The sequence below is a fragment of the Cryptotermes secundus genome, unplaced genomic scaffold, assembly GCF_002891405.2.
Source record: "Cryptotermes secundus unplaced genomic scaffold, Csec_1.0 scaffold614, whole genome shotgun sequence".
Lineage (NCBI taxonomy): Eukaryota > Metazoa > Arthropoda > Insecta > Blattodea > Kalotermitidae > Cryptotermes > Cryptotermes secundus.
Window position 1 is genome coordinate 1,095,150 of NW_019728501.1, and position 17,029 is coordinate 1,112,178.

General features: G+C 40.2%; 1 protein-coding gene across 1 annotated transcript in view; it reads left to right on the forward strand.

Moving 5' to 3' along the window:
- Positions 1–12,508: 12,508 nt before the first annotated feature.
- LOC111865221 overlaps positions 12,509–17,029 on the forward strand; it is a 191,628-nt gene continuing 187,107 nt past the window's right edge. Inside the window, exons 1-2 of the mRNA XM_033751745.1 lie at positions 12,509–12,566; positions 16,286–16,334. Coding sequence (XP_033607636.1) covers positions 12,509–12,566; positions 16,286–16,334 — 107 coding nt within the window. The remainder of the gene's footprint in view (positions 12,567–16,285; positions 16,335–17,029) is intronic.

The window sequence follows — 17,029 nt, forward strand, 5'->3', positions numbered from 1 at the left end:
TACGAAGGTTGTGAAAATTTGTAGTTTTATCTCACAAATTTACCTGTTAGGAATCTGTCCTAACGGAAAACATGCACAGAAATGGAGAATTGAATATGTAATCTATTAATATAAACTTGTAGTTCTTCTTAAGGGGCACGCGGTAGAGTAGTTGGTTGTGGCACTATGCTTCAAACCGTAAGGTCACTGGTTCGATTTCCGAAGTCACTGGATTTTTTATTTAACCTAATTCTTACAGCCGCACTATGGCCTGGGGTAGACTCAGCCTCTAAGAGAAATGAGTACCAGGAATCTTCCTGGGGGTAGAATGCGGCCGGCGCCTAAGGCTGACATCACCGTCATCTTTGAGCCAATTTTCTAGAAAAACGTGGGAGCCTCGAAGTCCTACAACCAGACAGGCTTCCATGGCCTGTTACAGGGGCACCTTTTTGTAGTTCTTAAACTTTCCATACAGATCTAAGCATTTGAAGGAAATTAAGATTACATAAAGAAAGCAGTCTTCTGGGATTTTGCACCGTGAATATGTGGTGTTAACCGACGTTTCGGAGGAACGTATCGCCTCTATCTTCATCGAAACGTCGGTTAACACCACATATACACGGTGCCAAATCCCAGAAGACTGCTTTCTTCATAGTCACCGCCGTGAAAGCCTCAAATCTTACATAAGATTACATAAGTTCTTCTAGAACGTCTTTCATAAATTTAACGTTTATGAATAAATTACTATATCTCCACATGTGAATTTAACAGGCCATAACTGCTTATCTTCTGTGGTACGTCATGTGATGAGCTTCATTCTTTCTCATGGCGGTCTAACTGCTCTTCCGCGCAGAAAGTCACAGATTCGAGACCGCTCGGAACTAATTTAGATTTTCCCCCACGCCTTTCTATTCTTCTGTGAATCAGAGGTATGCAGCCTGCCACATTAAGCTGAAAGTCTCACCTTATGCTTCCCTGTCACTTATTGCTCTTCTACCGTCGGGGTCGAAATGGGTGCTACACGCTGAAATGTGGATTTCTACTTTCATCTTTAGCCACGCGGTCAGAGGGCAGGATGGTTAATGACCATAGCCAGAGGCACAAGCGTAGCACAGAAATAGACCTTATCCGTTCGCTAAAAGTGAAAGTATCTGAATCAACGCAGAAGTCATCGACATCATGTCGCTTATTTTAATAAAGTTAAATGGTTTACCTCTACCTATGCATCGCGCGGTGAAGGTGTATAGCGGCCGTGGAAGTAATCCTCCACACAGTACATCGTAGATCTAGTCACTTGACAGATAGGAGAAATCAGGTCCAACATTACACTTAGGGATGCAGTCCAACCATTAAATGAACATCTGATGCAAGCAACATACCTAAAAATACATACATCAGTTGGTATGGAAATTGCAGCATAAAAACACTTAATTTGAATTTAAAATCTTAATTGTAACTATAAGTGATGTTAACAACCAGTATCATATTCATATTGGCATTTTAAATTTCGATTCAATTCCAATTTAATTTTAATAATTTTTTTTCCTTTGGCGCTACAACCAAAGGCCTTCGCATGTCTCCATGCAAATCTCCGTTTCACTTCGGTTTACTAGATCTTAGACATTTGGTAGGACTCCTTGGGCGGGTGATCAGCTCGTTACAAGGCCTCTTACCTGTACACAAACACAGAAAAAGGCACATACACATACAAACACTAAACATTCATGCCTTGAATGGGATTCCAACCCACGACCCCGGCTTCCGAGCAAGCGAAGATAGTGCATGCCTTAGACCCCTCGACTACAGTGACCGGCTTTTAATATGATTATTATTGTGTAATTTTAGATTTTGTCAACTGTGACCCCTTGAAAATTATCTAAGGGACTGAAAAAAAAAGTACTATAATAATAAACAACTAAAAAGTAAAAAGAAAAAGTAAAGCTATCCCTGTACCAGGCCGTGAAGGCCCATAGGGTAGTGAGACGTTGAGGGTCCCACACTATCTAGACAATCGGCTCAAAGATGGCGGTAAAGTTGTCAGCCTTACGCGCCGGCCGCGCTTTGCTCCCCAGGAAAATTATTTAAATAATTCCTGGTACTCATTTCTGTTAGAGGCTGAGTAAACCTCAGGCCTAGTGCGGCTGGAAGGATTAGATCAACTGAAAAAATCCAATGACCTCATCGGGACTTAAACCCGTGACCTTCCAGCTTAATAATAAACAACTATGATTATATATTGTCACATGATGGAGTGACTATAAACAGAGTTTGGATTGGTAACCGGATTTATTGGACACTTTGATACAGCGCGTGACTACATTTTACATTTCCCTGTTATACACACATACACCAGTGTCCACAGTCATATCTACACTGCCGTTGCTTGGTAGCGGCTTTCAACAGTGGATGTTCCCTTCCTCTGGGTTCCCGAACGATCCCCGACCTCAGCTAGCAGCTTCTCACAGCAATCGCTCACAACGACTGAAACGCAGCAGTCCTCAAACGAACCCACAAACTCACCAACCAACTCCTCACTTCCTCTTCACTGACTGACTGACTGACTGACGCCTCAATTATCCTGCTTAAAACATCTCGGCACGGACAGCGTAGAAAACACTGCTTCTCTGTTGTAGTGCATTCTTTGCTGTGGAATTCCTGCGTCCATATCTGTTGGTGGAGTTACTTAGAAATGGCTGTGGTATAGTTGCTTATTTCGTGGTCGTTGCCTAGCAAGGGATCTACATGCCACAATATTGTACATGTGATTTATTGTGTTTGCGGATATGGGAATAATTATAATTAATTTCAACTGTTATCTGATTATACGGGCAAAGATAAATAGATAAATACTGAACATGAATCTGTGTGAACAGTGAGGCTTTAAACAATTGTTTTAATAGAGCAAGATATTGGTTATGAATTAAGTGTGAATGGAAAATAAAGTCTCGGGGCCAGAAGCTTCCCGAAAAAATTTGTTCCGACCACCGACAGTTTAAAAATATTATTAATAATTCAGCCCATTATAAATTTTAAATTCCAAATGTATATTAGAGAGACAATATTGTCATTATAAAAATAATTAAAATAATAACATAGGCTTTTCAGGCCTTTAGCACAAGCAAACAATTTGCTACTTCAATTTATTGTAACTGTATTGAGGCGTGAAAAGTCAAAAAGATTCCCTTTGGTTTTCAGTGTAACCTATCGTAAAACGTTAAGATCATCAATCAATGATCATGATATCATGTCAAAATTAATTATTATTAATGATATATTTGTTTGTTTTGTGTTTCTGTACATAAAGTATTTAGTCCGTGCTTGTAATTGCTAGCTATTTATATATTTGTGAAGTAGAGATCTGTTTTTCCCAATGCTCTCTCTCGCGAAATCACATTGAAATAACCTCATTCGGCCTCTAGAAAAAGGCACTTTCTCAGTCTGTGTTGGTGGGTCTCTAGATGCTGGTTGCATAATTAGAATACAGCAAAATTTTATAACTTTTAATGTCATTTTTAATAATTCTAAGAAAGAGTTTTCCTGTTTCCTTACTGCAAAGATATATGATCTGCTTTTCGGAAGGAAAGAATATGGAAGCAGATTTCTCGGTAAAAAGAAAGAAAAAGTATAACCCTCTTCCAGAAAATGTGCATAGTTTTTATTTTAATTGATTTCAATTTAAGAAACTTTACATTTCTAAAACTAAAGCGAGTATGTACTAGCTTCTGTAAGGAATTGTCTCCAATGTTTCATACATCTTGATTTACGGATCATGCCTGGAAAGAGAAAGAGCTAAATTTTACTCCTAGTTAAGTCCCAAGATGTTATCTAAATGTGTCTGAGTCTTCTCTCGCTTCTCTTTGTCTTCTGTTCCTTTGTCTCACCGCGATCACTTCTGTCCCTGATCGTGGTAGATGTTTCCCTTGTGCAATTTCCCGGGTGGCGGAGGTAGGAATGCGTCTTACTTCTGTTCCCAGAAGTTTCAGATCTGTTGAATCATTACAGCACAGGGAAGGAAATTGAGGGTAGACCAAGGGTGAAGGATCTAAACTAAACGATGATAAGACTGAAAGGGAAGAGGGTAGAAGATGTGCGGCTGGGGGAAATGGCGGCGGTACATCTCCTCCCCTAGTATTGTTGTGTGTAGTTTAACGTAACACGTGGGGAAGCCTACTTGTCTGGAATTCTCAAACTACCGTCCGCACTGATGAGGCACATACGTGGAGATTTCTCGTCTGTGAAAGGATGAAGGAAGTTGAGAGTGAGAGGAAGGACTCTGAAAATTATGTTTTCTCTTACTATATACATTTTCCTACTGCCGCTACTCTGGGATAATAAAATTGTCTATAATTCTTTTTGAAATAATGTCGTACCTAATCTGAATAAGGAACTGTTTGTTATCTCTTATATGTTCAAAGTCTAGAAAGAAAACAAAACTGGAAAAAAGCAATCATTCCCTTCAGGATTTCGCATGCATTAAATCATTAAACTAAATTGTTTTTGTGATTAAATTCACAGCATACAAGAACAGGGTGGTCAGAATCACATGGTATAATTTAGATCAGAGGATCTTCTAAATAATTGGTACAGGAAAGCACTACATCGTACGTAGTGAAGAAATGTTAACGCTACAAGGAAATGCTTGTGCTCATGCGGGGTTACTTCAGTGCCATATCTCTTAAGCTCTAATGCGAGAAAGAAGGTAGTTCTTTGTACCCTCCAACTAAATAACACATTAATAATCATTAAACTTCTGAAACACGAATTTCATCTAAATAATACATACAAACTCGGTTTCCTCTTTTCAAAGCATATATATATATATATACTATATATTATCTAACATAAAGACTAGCTGGATAACACTGTTTAGGGAAATAATCCCTGTTTATCCTGAGAATCGTACGAAGCAGATAATCCTACATTCTGAGGACAAAATGAAATGTTAAAGCAGACAATATATATAGAGTTACTACTGTGTTTAAATGATTAAAGGGAGCATTAAGAATAAACACTTCTTTTTTGCAATGAATCTTCATAGTAAAAATCTAGCCCTGTAACAAGCCGTGCAGGCTCATAGGGTTATGAGACGTCGAGGCTCTCACATCTTCTCTAAACAATCGGTTCACAGATGGCGGTGAGGTTGCCAGCCCTAAACGCGGCCGCCCTTTATCACCAAGAAGATTATTGGTACTTATTTCTGTCAGAGGCTGAGTCGACCCCGGGACAATAGTGCTACTGGAAGGATTAGGTAAATTGAAAAAATCCAATTATCTCATTGGGAATGGAACCTGCGACCTTCCGGCTTCTAGCATAGTGCCTCAACTAACGTTACCGCGCCCTCCGCACGTCAGTAATGCTCAGCATGACTTCGTTGCAGGGCATCAAACAAAAATCACGGACATTGTACCTGAAGATATACGTATCTGAGTTTCTGCTCATGTCGACAGTAATTGGCTAAGCATTTATCACAAAAAGGAAAATCTTAAGAAATCGTTTTAGAGAACAATTAAATATGTCTTTACGCCCAGAGCAATTTTTTTTTCTTAAACCTTTCGACTTTCGATATAGCAAGGAAATGGGGGTTTCTGCTGTTTCATTTTATGATTCGACAAATTTTGGGACTAATTTTGATAAAAACATATATTTGATATCATTGCTCAGGTAGTTCAAACCGTCTCAAATTTCATATTGATCAACAAAATACAAGGTAGAAAATGTACTTTATGTAGGAGCTTAAGATTCATTTTCATGAACGTCCACTAGTCCTCCTTGCTTGTCTTACGCTATTTATATGAAGACATTAAAAGTAAATGTTCATGAAATGAAAATATAGTCAATAACAGAACGGACGTACCACGGTTATCACGCAGCTCTAACCTGTTCGGAGCCACAGTAGCGACTGTGCTTTCGGCATGTAAATTCATGTCCTTGCACACAGATGTCTCCAACGAGACGTCAGCAGAGATTATTTGTGAACTACACACGCGCGCGCACAGACACACACATACACACACAGACGCACGAGCGCGCGTTCTCTTGCACGCACAAAGCATATATACATAAATATATTCTTAGCATAGTTGGTTGAGGCTCCATGCTACAAGCCGGAAGATGGGTGGGTTCGTATCCCGATGAGGTCATTGCATTTTTCAGTATCCCTGTAACAGACCGTGGTGGCCCATAGGGTTGTGAGACGTCGAGGCTCCCACATTTTCTAGACAGTCAGCTCATAGATGGCGGTAGGTTGTCAGTCTTACACACTGGCCTCCCTTTAACCCCAGGAAGATTCCTTATACTCATTTCTGTCAGAGGCTGAGTCGACCCTAGGGCCATACGGCGGCTGGAAGGATTAGGTAAATTGAAAAATCCAACAACCTCAGCAGGAATCGAACTCGCGATCTTCCGGTTCGTAGCATAGTGCCTCAACCAACTACGGTACCACGTGTTCCTACAAGTGAAATAGGGCAACGAATAAATGAATACCACCCTTTGCAGAGAACGAGTACTGAGACAGGCAGAGATGAGTTTTTCCCTGTGCTTAATTAAACACCATGTTATAAGGACTTACTCAGGGTGAGTAGAGTTATATAGCTCCACACACTCTTAAACTTAACGCTAGATCGAAGCGAGTGGTCAGCTTCACACCTCGTCCCTTGGCCCTCTGGAAGTACCACCGGTACCAGTGAATACGAGGCTGGGTTGTTGTCAGAGTTGATCTGGCTTCTGCAGAGAAGAGGAAACTCTCTTGTCAGTGCCAGGAATCGATCCCAAATTCTCCGCCTTCCAACCCGCTGAATCACTATACAATCTGAACTATTCCGTAGTCGAACGCATATTGTATGATATTATTTTCTCTGTATGCCTAATAAGGATTAAATCACCTAACCAAATGCACAACTCCCAAAGTGGAAACATCTCTTCTTTTGAAGAAAGCAGTCTTCTGGGATTTGGCACCGTGTATATGTGGTGTTAACCGACGTTTCGGAGGAACGTATCGCCTCCATCTTCAGGGTAGAAGAAAAAATAAGAAATCTGCAAGCGAAGAGACCGTGAGAACCGGTAAAAGCAGANAAGACTGCTTTCTTCATAGTCACCGCCGTGAAAGCCTCAAACCTTACATCTCTTCTTTTGTGAGTTGTTTACGGCTCGCTCAGAATGTAGACAGAGTCGGTTTATGGAATAATTGGTGAATGTTGAATTGGAAAGAATTTGGAAGGAAGCTGTTTCGACCTAAATGAGGTACTATCCAGGAATTTATCCAGAGTGAAGAAGAAAACCACGGAAAGCTAAGCTGGAGTAGCCGGTGTCCAGGAATAATTTCGAGCCGAGCATTTCAGGAATACACGTATATGCCCATAGCACTGTCAGTGTTAAGGATGCAGAAGGTAACTGTGATGCTGCTACACGAGACTGCTTTGCGGTTACGCGGGAGTTAATCTCACGTAGGAGACGAGATAGCCAATTTCAGTTCCAGCCCTCCAACATCACTGCCCTAAGGTTGAAGGAGAGAGGGAGAAAAAAACAATGTTACTCTATCTACAAATGTGGGGGGGCACAATGAAGGAAAATAACAGGGAAGGGTGAGAGAAAGAGTGAGAGTGATAATCAGAAATGAACGAAGTAGGAAAAAGAGTATGAGAGTAACAGGGGAAGAAAATAGGTTTAGTGTTATTCGCCATGAGGGGTAGTTGGAACGTTTTGCTTCCAGGGTTTTTATTAGGTTGTAGGGTATATTGGAGTTGTACAAAATGAGCAAGCCTTCCGATTCATGAACACTTGGAACTAATCTGCTTTCGTACGATGCACATTAACAATTTTGAAAGTGTAATTCCTGTTTTAGTTATCGTTCATGAAATGTAAGGTACTCTTATCCTTGAATCTTTAATTCCACATGCATTCAGAGTCACTACCCACGACACGAAACAGTACCGATAATATGCAGTCAAGTCGCCTCATAGAAAATGGTTACAAACCGTATTAATGCTATTACACAAGCAGAAAACTTACGGAATACATATATACTTTATATAATGGGGATTTATTGACAGCAACTACAGTAATTTTGCCTCTAGGAGAAGATTTGCAAATAATATAGGATGTAAATTTTCCTCGCAAAGAATAGCTGCCAGCAGTATGCAGAGCCACTTACCCTAAGGAAGAATAGCTGCCAGCAGTATGCAGAGCCACTTACCCTAAGGAAGAATAGCTGCCAGCAGAATGCAGACACACACACACACACACACAGAATATTGTGATCTCATAAGCTTACTTTTATTTTTTCGAAGTAAGGAAGTAGGCTAAAATATGAAGAGCCACCGACCCCCATCAATATTAATTGTCATCAGTACGTCTCCCCATAACCTCATATCAACAGCATAAAGAACCCCTATTCTCTCAGAAAATAATTACCAATTACATGAAGGATACTCTTCTACCGTGAAGACTGAGACAGTAGATCCCTCCGAAGTATTGGTACTTATCTAACAATCGCAGAAGATCGTAATATTAGCGTGAGTAGTTCTTACTCTGAGGCACGAAATAAATGTAGAAGAACTGAAGAGGATTTTTAAACGTCGACCCCGGAATAAAGGATAACATTACGAAATTCCGAGAATTCCTTCGAAGATGTGAGAGAGTTAAGGTGCCAAACAACAACAACAAAAACACAGCATGAAAAAAAGGTTTCTTTTAATTTATTTCTATCTGCGGATCTAGCCCACACTCTGCGGGTAGAGAATGTGGCAAGAAATATAAATTAAAAGCTCTACATAATGACGTTATTTTCTTTTCGATATTCATTCATCAGGAATCTGTCAGACGACAGGTCCACAGTTTCTTCCAAAACAGTTCCTCCACTTGATGCGATCTAGAGCTTTCTCCTTCAAATGAGAATATCCTCTTCTGTCCCCAAGGTCATCCAGCATCTTCTTACGTCTTCTTGTCACTTCTACCCGCCTCTCTATCTTTCCTTCAATAACTTCTTTTATAAGGCAGTTACTGCGTAAGATATATCGTCATTAAATATACCTAAGCCAGGAGAGGAACAAACAATGAGCCAGTAGGAATTTGTTGCCCTAGGGCCGGATTTACAGTTTCAAGTCTCCGAAGCAATGAAAATGAGACGCCCACATAAGTAACAAAAAGTTTAGATAATGAACATCATTTTTCTTTTATTCTTATTTCTTACAGTGACTTAAAATTCAAACCATCTTTTCGTGATTTTGTACAAACAAATATCTCAGTAAATCTGTGGGTTCTATTTCTGTTTCGTGGAAGTGTTGCGCTTTGTATACTGAATACTTTATGGCAGCTTACAGTGTACATCGTTTGAAAAATTCACATAGATGGCTTTGTGTGAGGTTTTCCATTGTAAAACAATGTCATTCGTCCAGGCTAGTCGACAGAATATTTCGGTTTGAAACTGGTTTATCTCTTTAGTACTATGGGAAAGGTTAATGTACTGCATAGGCCTGTGTGCTCGTAATTACATTCCTAAACCGATGAAATTAATTGAAAACTGTTTTTTATCCACACTGTACAAGAAAGCAAAACAATAAACTGACTAGAAAGATGTTTTTGTTCGCTGTCCGTCTGTCACAGTGTAGTAAAACTTTGTATATTTTACCCTTCCACAAGAAATGAATACCGCTTTTACATTGGGGGATTATATAGTTAAAGCCATGATCGCGAAATCAGCTTCATTATAAGGTTAGCATATATAAAATGCAGACATCGTCAAATGTATGACATTGTCAAAACTTCCATACAATTCTCCAGACAATCTGCATATTTCACTTGCGTAACTGTTGAATGAATTTGGATGAAAAGCAGTCGGGTAGTTAGCACTAAAATTAGGCCCCGCCATAGCTCAAGCGGTTAGTCGCTGGCTTCCCACCGCGGCGGCCCGGGTTCGATCCCGGGTCTGGTCAAGTGGAATTTGTGGTGGACAAAGTGGCGCTGGGGCAGGTTTTCTCCGAGTACTTCGGTTTCCCCTGCCAATCTTCATTCCACCAATGGATCCACAATCGCCCTCACCTATCATCTGGGGCTGGTACAATAGGCCAGAAGTGGCCGCAGTACAAGGAACTTAGTCCCAACCCACTAGAAATAAAAAAAAATTGCACTAAAATTTGATTCGTCAATTATGCTTTTTTTTCGGTCACCTGTAGGGAGCTGGAATAGCTCAGTCACTATAGTGAATATGTTATGGGATGGACCAAAAAAAGATTTTTTTTTTTACAAGTTTCAGAAATGAAAATTGACTTTACCTCTAAAACAGGGCGAGGATTTCGATTTTTGACAGCGGTAGGAATTTCACTCTTAGCAACTAAGTTTAGCTTCCTATATATTGGGTAACAATGGCTCTGTCGAGCAAGAAGCTGGTAGAAACTCGGCTCTGTTTTTCTTAGAAATATAGAATTTATGTATCTCCGTTTCAGTCTCCTATAGGCCTTCATATCGTGGGAGGTTCTTGCGAACTTTGACGGGCATTTAATGGAAAGCCCACTGTTTTGGTTCAGATTATGATATGACTGGACACATAACTCTTGTGGTTACAGGAAACCGTTATTGTAACGCGGACATCAAAGGGTCCGTAATTCCCTAGTGTAAAGCAATAAGTTGCTTAATATTTTCCACGGTTTAGTGAATTCTTGGATTGCGGAAACCGGGAGCAATATAATCATTTAGTAACTACCAACATCTGCGCCGTACAGCAGGCGCGAGAGTTTCACAGCACATCACCTCATGCCTTTCAACTACGCGCAAAAACGTATCATGTTATTGTCAGCCTCTTCTTAGAAGAAAACGGGTCTGCTTCTGCAGACTTGTCATCTCATTCTTTAGGTAATATCACGCTATAGAGCTCTTCTGTTAATGTTGATAATTAGTCAATCAGCCAACAGATTTCTTGCCTCTGTTGAAGCAGTACATTAACTACTGTGTCCACAAAACCCACTCTTATAACATATCATTAGACAATACAGTTCAGTCCCGCCTTTCAAATCTAATTTCTCTAAGATGAATCTTAGCACCGTCCTCCCATTTACATTAAGATTTCCCAAGTGGTCTCACCCTTGGAGAGTTTCCAGCTAAAATCTTGTCCATATGTCTCATCGTCCTCCTGTTGTTTTGTATCCCCTCCGTCTTACCTTTAATCACCAATTATTGGGTTATATCCATTAATTCATCAAGGTGCAAACAAAAAAAACTCCGTGACCTGTAGTCCCCAAGCGAACTATACCGACCGAACGAAAGCCGCTTGTCTGCGAAGTTAATGCCAAATTTAGCGGATGGAGGATGTCACGTGGTCAGCGCAACGGATCCCCACGGCCGTTAATCTCGGTTTTCTAGACCGGAACCGCTATTTCCTCGAAATAGCTCCTCAGTTATCTTCACGAGGCTGAGTGGACCCCGTTCCAGACCCATTATTTCTCAGAAAATCTTGTAGGACCGGGAATCGAACACGGGACCTCTGGGTCTGTAGCCAAGAACTCTGACCATTATACCACAGAGGCGTCTTCATCAAGGTACACAGCTTACAAAGTCTGCTTGTCGCTGGCTTTCAACTCCTGGTGATGTACGTCCGGAAACATTTTGGAAAATATCAGAAACTGCTCCCCATCAAAAATTAATCATTCTATTTTACAGAAAACCGTTCATAGAATCCCGTCCACTCTTGGATCGTTGGTTCAAATCATGCTTGAGGCTTGTATAGGTCTGTGTGTCTGCGTGTTTCCGTGCTCTCTTTTTCCTGTGTCCGTTATTATTTAAGTAATTGTAAATCGGAAGTCAAGAGAATAATCCGTCATGGCTACAGAAGCAGAATTTGCCGGTACGAACATACAGCATGTAGTCTTGAGGCAAACTTATAATTAAAAGAATATGTTTAATTATTTCTTATTTATTACATGTATCAACAATCCGATCCTCATCATCAGCCAGGAGCCAATTGCAGAGTCAGTATGAATACAAAACATCAAAAACTAAAACAAACACAAGGACAAAAAGCTGATAAGGAAAAGCTAAATTATATTTAAATTTAAAGTATAGGTATCCCTGTAACAGGCCGTGAAGGCCCATAGGGTTGTGAGATGTTGAGGTTCACAAATTTTCTAGACAATCGGCTCATAGATGGCGGTAAGGTTGTTAGCCTTACGCGCCGGCCACCCTTTACCCCCAAGAACATTCCTATAATATTCCTGGTACTCATTTCTGTTAGAGGCTGAGTCGACCCCAGGGCCATAGTGCGGCTGGAAGCAGCAGAAGCAAGCGACAAATTCAACGAAAAGCGCGTGGGAAATTCGGCCTGAAATGAGACAGTCTGTGAGAGGGCCAAAGAAAAGAGTCTCAGGGACAGCCAATGGAGTGAAACACGACAGATATAACTTCAACGAAAGAATATTGTTAAGAGTTCCCAATTAAAATACACATTATGCGTGGCTTTGATTAACTTCAGTTGCCTACGCTGTTGTATCCCAGTTGACGATATCTCCTCTGATTAACAGTACACTCGTAAACAGTGAAAGACATGACAATTATGCAAGAACGTGGTGGCTGTGCTGTAAGGTGGTTTGGCCTATTTTCATGTGAGTTTAGCATGAAAATACATTAAGTGAGGAGGAAGAAAATTAAAAATTTCGCCATCTTGTGTGGAGCATCAACAGCCTGGGTCTTATACCTGTTATTATATAACATATTGGTTATTTAACAGAATTAAAGTTGTATATGAGACAAACTCCGTCTTAAGTGCAACAATTTAACTGTAATTCTTCCTCCATTTAGGGCCGAAACATGTAGTGTGGAGGAAGGAAAGAAGGAAGAACTACAATTAAATTGTTGCACTTAAGACGGAGTTTGTCTCATATATTGTGTGAGTGTAACAGGATGCTTAAATATAATATTGAATTAAAGTTGGTTGTCTCAGCTGCGCTGTCGACATATTAAACAAGCCAAATCCAGATGTAAGAGAATAAATTTTATCCAGGATTTCTTGGTGAAATCTTCACGACAGATGTAATGTAATGTAATGTAATGTAATGTAATGTAATGTTATTCTCTAGTGATATTTAGAACCTCATTCGGCAATTCAGAATAAAACGCGCGGATGTGGGATTGACATTAAAATAAGAGCTTAAGGTGGGGAGCCCAATTAATTAACTATGTACTGCACATATATATATATATATTCTGTGTTGTTCAGAATCTTTTGTATGCCATTACTTATCTAAATTAAATCTCAAAATAGGTTTATACAGAAGTATCAATTTATGTATCGCTATGTACACTGTGAAACTTTCACGTACATGGAAGGATATGACCTGAGTGTTTGAGAACAAGGTACTGAGGAGAATACCTCTACCTAACACGGAGAAAGTGAGAGAAGACTCGAGAAAATTGCATAATGACTTACTTTACAGTTCATAGACCTGCTTTCACCCAATATTATTAGGGCGATTAAATCAAGGAAAGTAACAGAGAGGAGACGCGTAGCAGGCGTTGGAGGTAAGGGAAATGCATACAGGGTTTTAGCTGTAAAACCTGAAGAGAAGTGACCACTTGTGAAGAAGATGTCTGAAAGAAATAGAGCATGAGTATGAGGGCTAGATTCATCTGTTTGAGGACAGAGACCAGCGGTGGACTATTGTGAAGAGGGTAAAGAATTTTCAGGCTCCGAAAAAGGCAAGTGTTTCTTGACTATCTGAGCGACTATTAGCTTCTCACAAATAACTGCCCATAAGTGCTTGTTGCCGACATCATGCTGGTATATTGCTTAACATATTATTGACCCTGAAGATGGAGGCAACATGCTCCTTCGAAATATCGGTCGACTAACAATGGAACGTCGCTTTATATCGATGAAAATATATTTTCTTGATAGTTCAATTGATTTCGTTACTTTTTGTGTTTCGGTGTCTGTATAAGTCAGTATGAATATGTTATATGTAGGCCCTGTGTAAGAGTTTCCAACGCGGGGCTCTCGGGGGAAGGCGGTCACTTCAGAATATTGCCATGCGGACCCCGCGTAACATTACTCGTAATTGCCAACTATTGCTTCCCTTTGTTAAAGACGAACAGAACAACGGTGCAGTGATTAGTTCTTCAGCCAATTATCCAGTGTCCCATTCTGTCTACTAACGTTGGTACGTTTGTTAAAACCCCGATCCCTACCAGCATTGCGGGTTGGGAGCAAGTCACCATGAGTCAAAATATGAATACCAATCTTCTTATGACGATAGATCTATTAAACAAAATTTACTACAGGTTTTCTTCTCTTCTTCTCATATTGTTACGTGTAGGGATGTGCGTGACTTATAAGAAGGGGGTTATGATTGGATGATTGGATTTATTGTGCCTTATACATTCATAACTCGGGACTACAGGTAATTACAGCGATATCGCTGATCTACACACCTTACAGTTCACCGTTGCACACTCACTAGGATTCTCACTCTTCCCTGATCGTATCCTGGCAACGGATTCATTACAATCTCACTGTCACTTCATATCACATATGAAGTCTTAGTTTCACAGTCCAATTTCGCATACGCGGTTCAATTCAATTCCTCATATCCCGGTAGGCTGGCGTCCCGAAATAGCCTCTTCACTTCCTACTACTGGACTACTACTCTACTCTGTCGCGTCTTCTGACTGTATGCTTCTGTAACCTTTCGGAATGAACCACACAGAAAACACAGCCTGTATTGCTGACGAGGCGCGTTTACTGGTCCGCTGCCTAGCAATGGACGTCCTGCTGTTCACACGTACGTTTCGCGGGAATGTGTTTACTGAGTAGTTGCCTATCAATGGGTATGCACATCAAGATATAAAAGCAGGTCATAATTATTCATAAAAATGTGGTGTCCTATAATAATCCTCATCCTTAGACGGAATAGATCCGCAACACATCTCTAGTCTAATAATATGTCCTTCAGATCTTCCCCGTTCTATGCCCCACCTTCTTGTTGAATCATGAAGATGTGTTTGCCATGATAAACATTCTGATCATCTTCTCTGTCCTCAGATCTCGTACGTGTATAAACATTCACCAAAATTTTGTATGAATTATTTCTTTGAATTAAAAGTACCAACGCCGGTCACGGTAGCCGAGCGGTCTAAGGCATGTACTGTCTTCGCTCGCTTGGAAACCGGGATCGTGGTTTCGAATCCCACTAAGGGCATGGATGTTTAGTTTGTGTGTGTGCGTTTTTCTGTGTTTGTGTACTGATAGAGGCCTTACGACGAGCTGATCACCCGCCCAAGGAGTCCTACCGAATGTGTAAGATCTAGAAAAATTGAAGTGAACGGAGAAGTTCATGGAGGTAGGCCTAGGTCCACTGGGGCTGTAGTGCCAAGGGGGAAAAAAAGTACTAATATGACGCCGGTCTATTAGAGATTAAGCCTATGTTTTCAAAATATACTAAACCCTCTCTTGCCACGTTCAGGTCCGTCGTAATTACACGTATTAGAATCAATCATTTTCGATCCCAAGTCGCTGAGTTTCACGTCTACGACACATCTGTAATATGGCGGTCCCTATGCAGACCTTTGGCTGAAGGACAACATTATGAGTATAATGATGTGTGTCTCATGAGATGTGCCGTCATGCACATCATTCACTTCATAGCGCGCCTCTATGGTGCGTCTGACATGTGATATTGGTTACATGTGACGCTCCCAAAGGATAAAAGTTGGAAACACGTCATGTTCAGCTGTCAGTACTGTTACAGCATTTACCTAGATTCAACCGTTTCTTAGATCTTTCATTCTCAACCACTCTTACAGGCCAAAAAAGCGTCTTTTTGTCCAGAAACATCATCTATATTTACAGTGAACAAATTTAGTGTTTAATGATACCTCTTCAAACAAAAGGTTCAGTACTCTTCATCGAGAAAGCAGTGCAGAATGAAGTATATTTGTACCTGTGCTTAACTACGGTAATTAAGCACTGCACCATGAAGAATTATGGGGGTTGGATTTATAGATCCACATATTCTTGATGTCGGCACTAGTTGGAGGTGAGTCAGCTTCACGTCCCGGCAGCTTTACCATCTGAGAAACAGACTCCTAAGTCTCCTAGACGCATTGGGTATGAGGCTGGATTAGTCCCAGAGCCAGGAACGTTTCTATATCTTCATGGAAAAAGTTCGACTCTTAGAAGAAACGTATCCGAGAAAAGAAACAATAAACTTTTTGATATGGCCCTAACCCTCATGGTGACATACACCACCCTCGAAATGCGCATGCTCAAGCGATAACTAACCCCACACAAGCCTACACACAGTCGATATCTAAACAGTCCAATAAGTCACCTCCTACGGACCAATACAGCTGTGCTGCATAACAACATTGTATCGGTAAATACCTATAAAATCTATATTACAATTTTATGACATAATTATGTTGTTTCACGGTCGCTCGGTCGGCATAGTGCGCTTGCGAACTAAAACCATGAAGTTTATTTTGTTTTAATTAAGTTGTTACATATTCGAGGGTAAAAAAATCAACTTAGAACTCCATTATTTCCGTGTTATAGTTACGGTTATTATAAAAATGATTATGAGTCTGTGGGCCCAATAACACGAGGCATCAGTAATTTGAAAAGTTGTACTGAACTACTTCTTACATCAACGAACTTCAGAGTAACATTAATGTTAATTCATCTTAAAGTTTGATCACTATATTTAAAAGACTTAGATGTTTTAAATCCTTCGTGTACACTTACTGTAATATTTTCTTTATTACTTACTCTTCTCCTGAAGATTGGCCTTTTTAGCCGAAAAATATCATAGGGAATATAATAGTATTTAATTAGACGAAGGTAAATACATTAGATACACTTGAATGGTGATATTACATTTTATTTTAATATATAAAATATATAGGCGAAGCGAGTTCTATAAGAAGTTGCTTATGCATTGATGATTTATTATCGTGCAGCATTTCAGGGTCCTACAGGAAATTGACAAAATCCCCCCCCCCACATCACACATCACACATCCGTATGTATCATGAATTACTTTCCCCCCCCCTTTGGCACTACAGCCCCAGT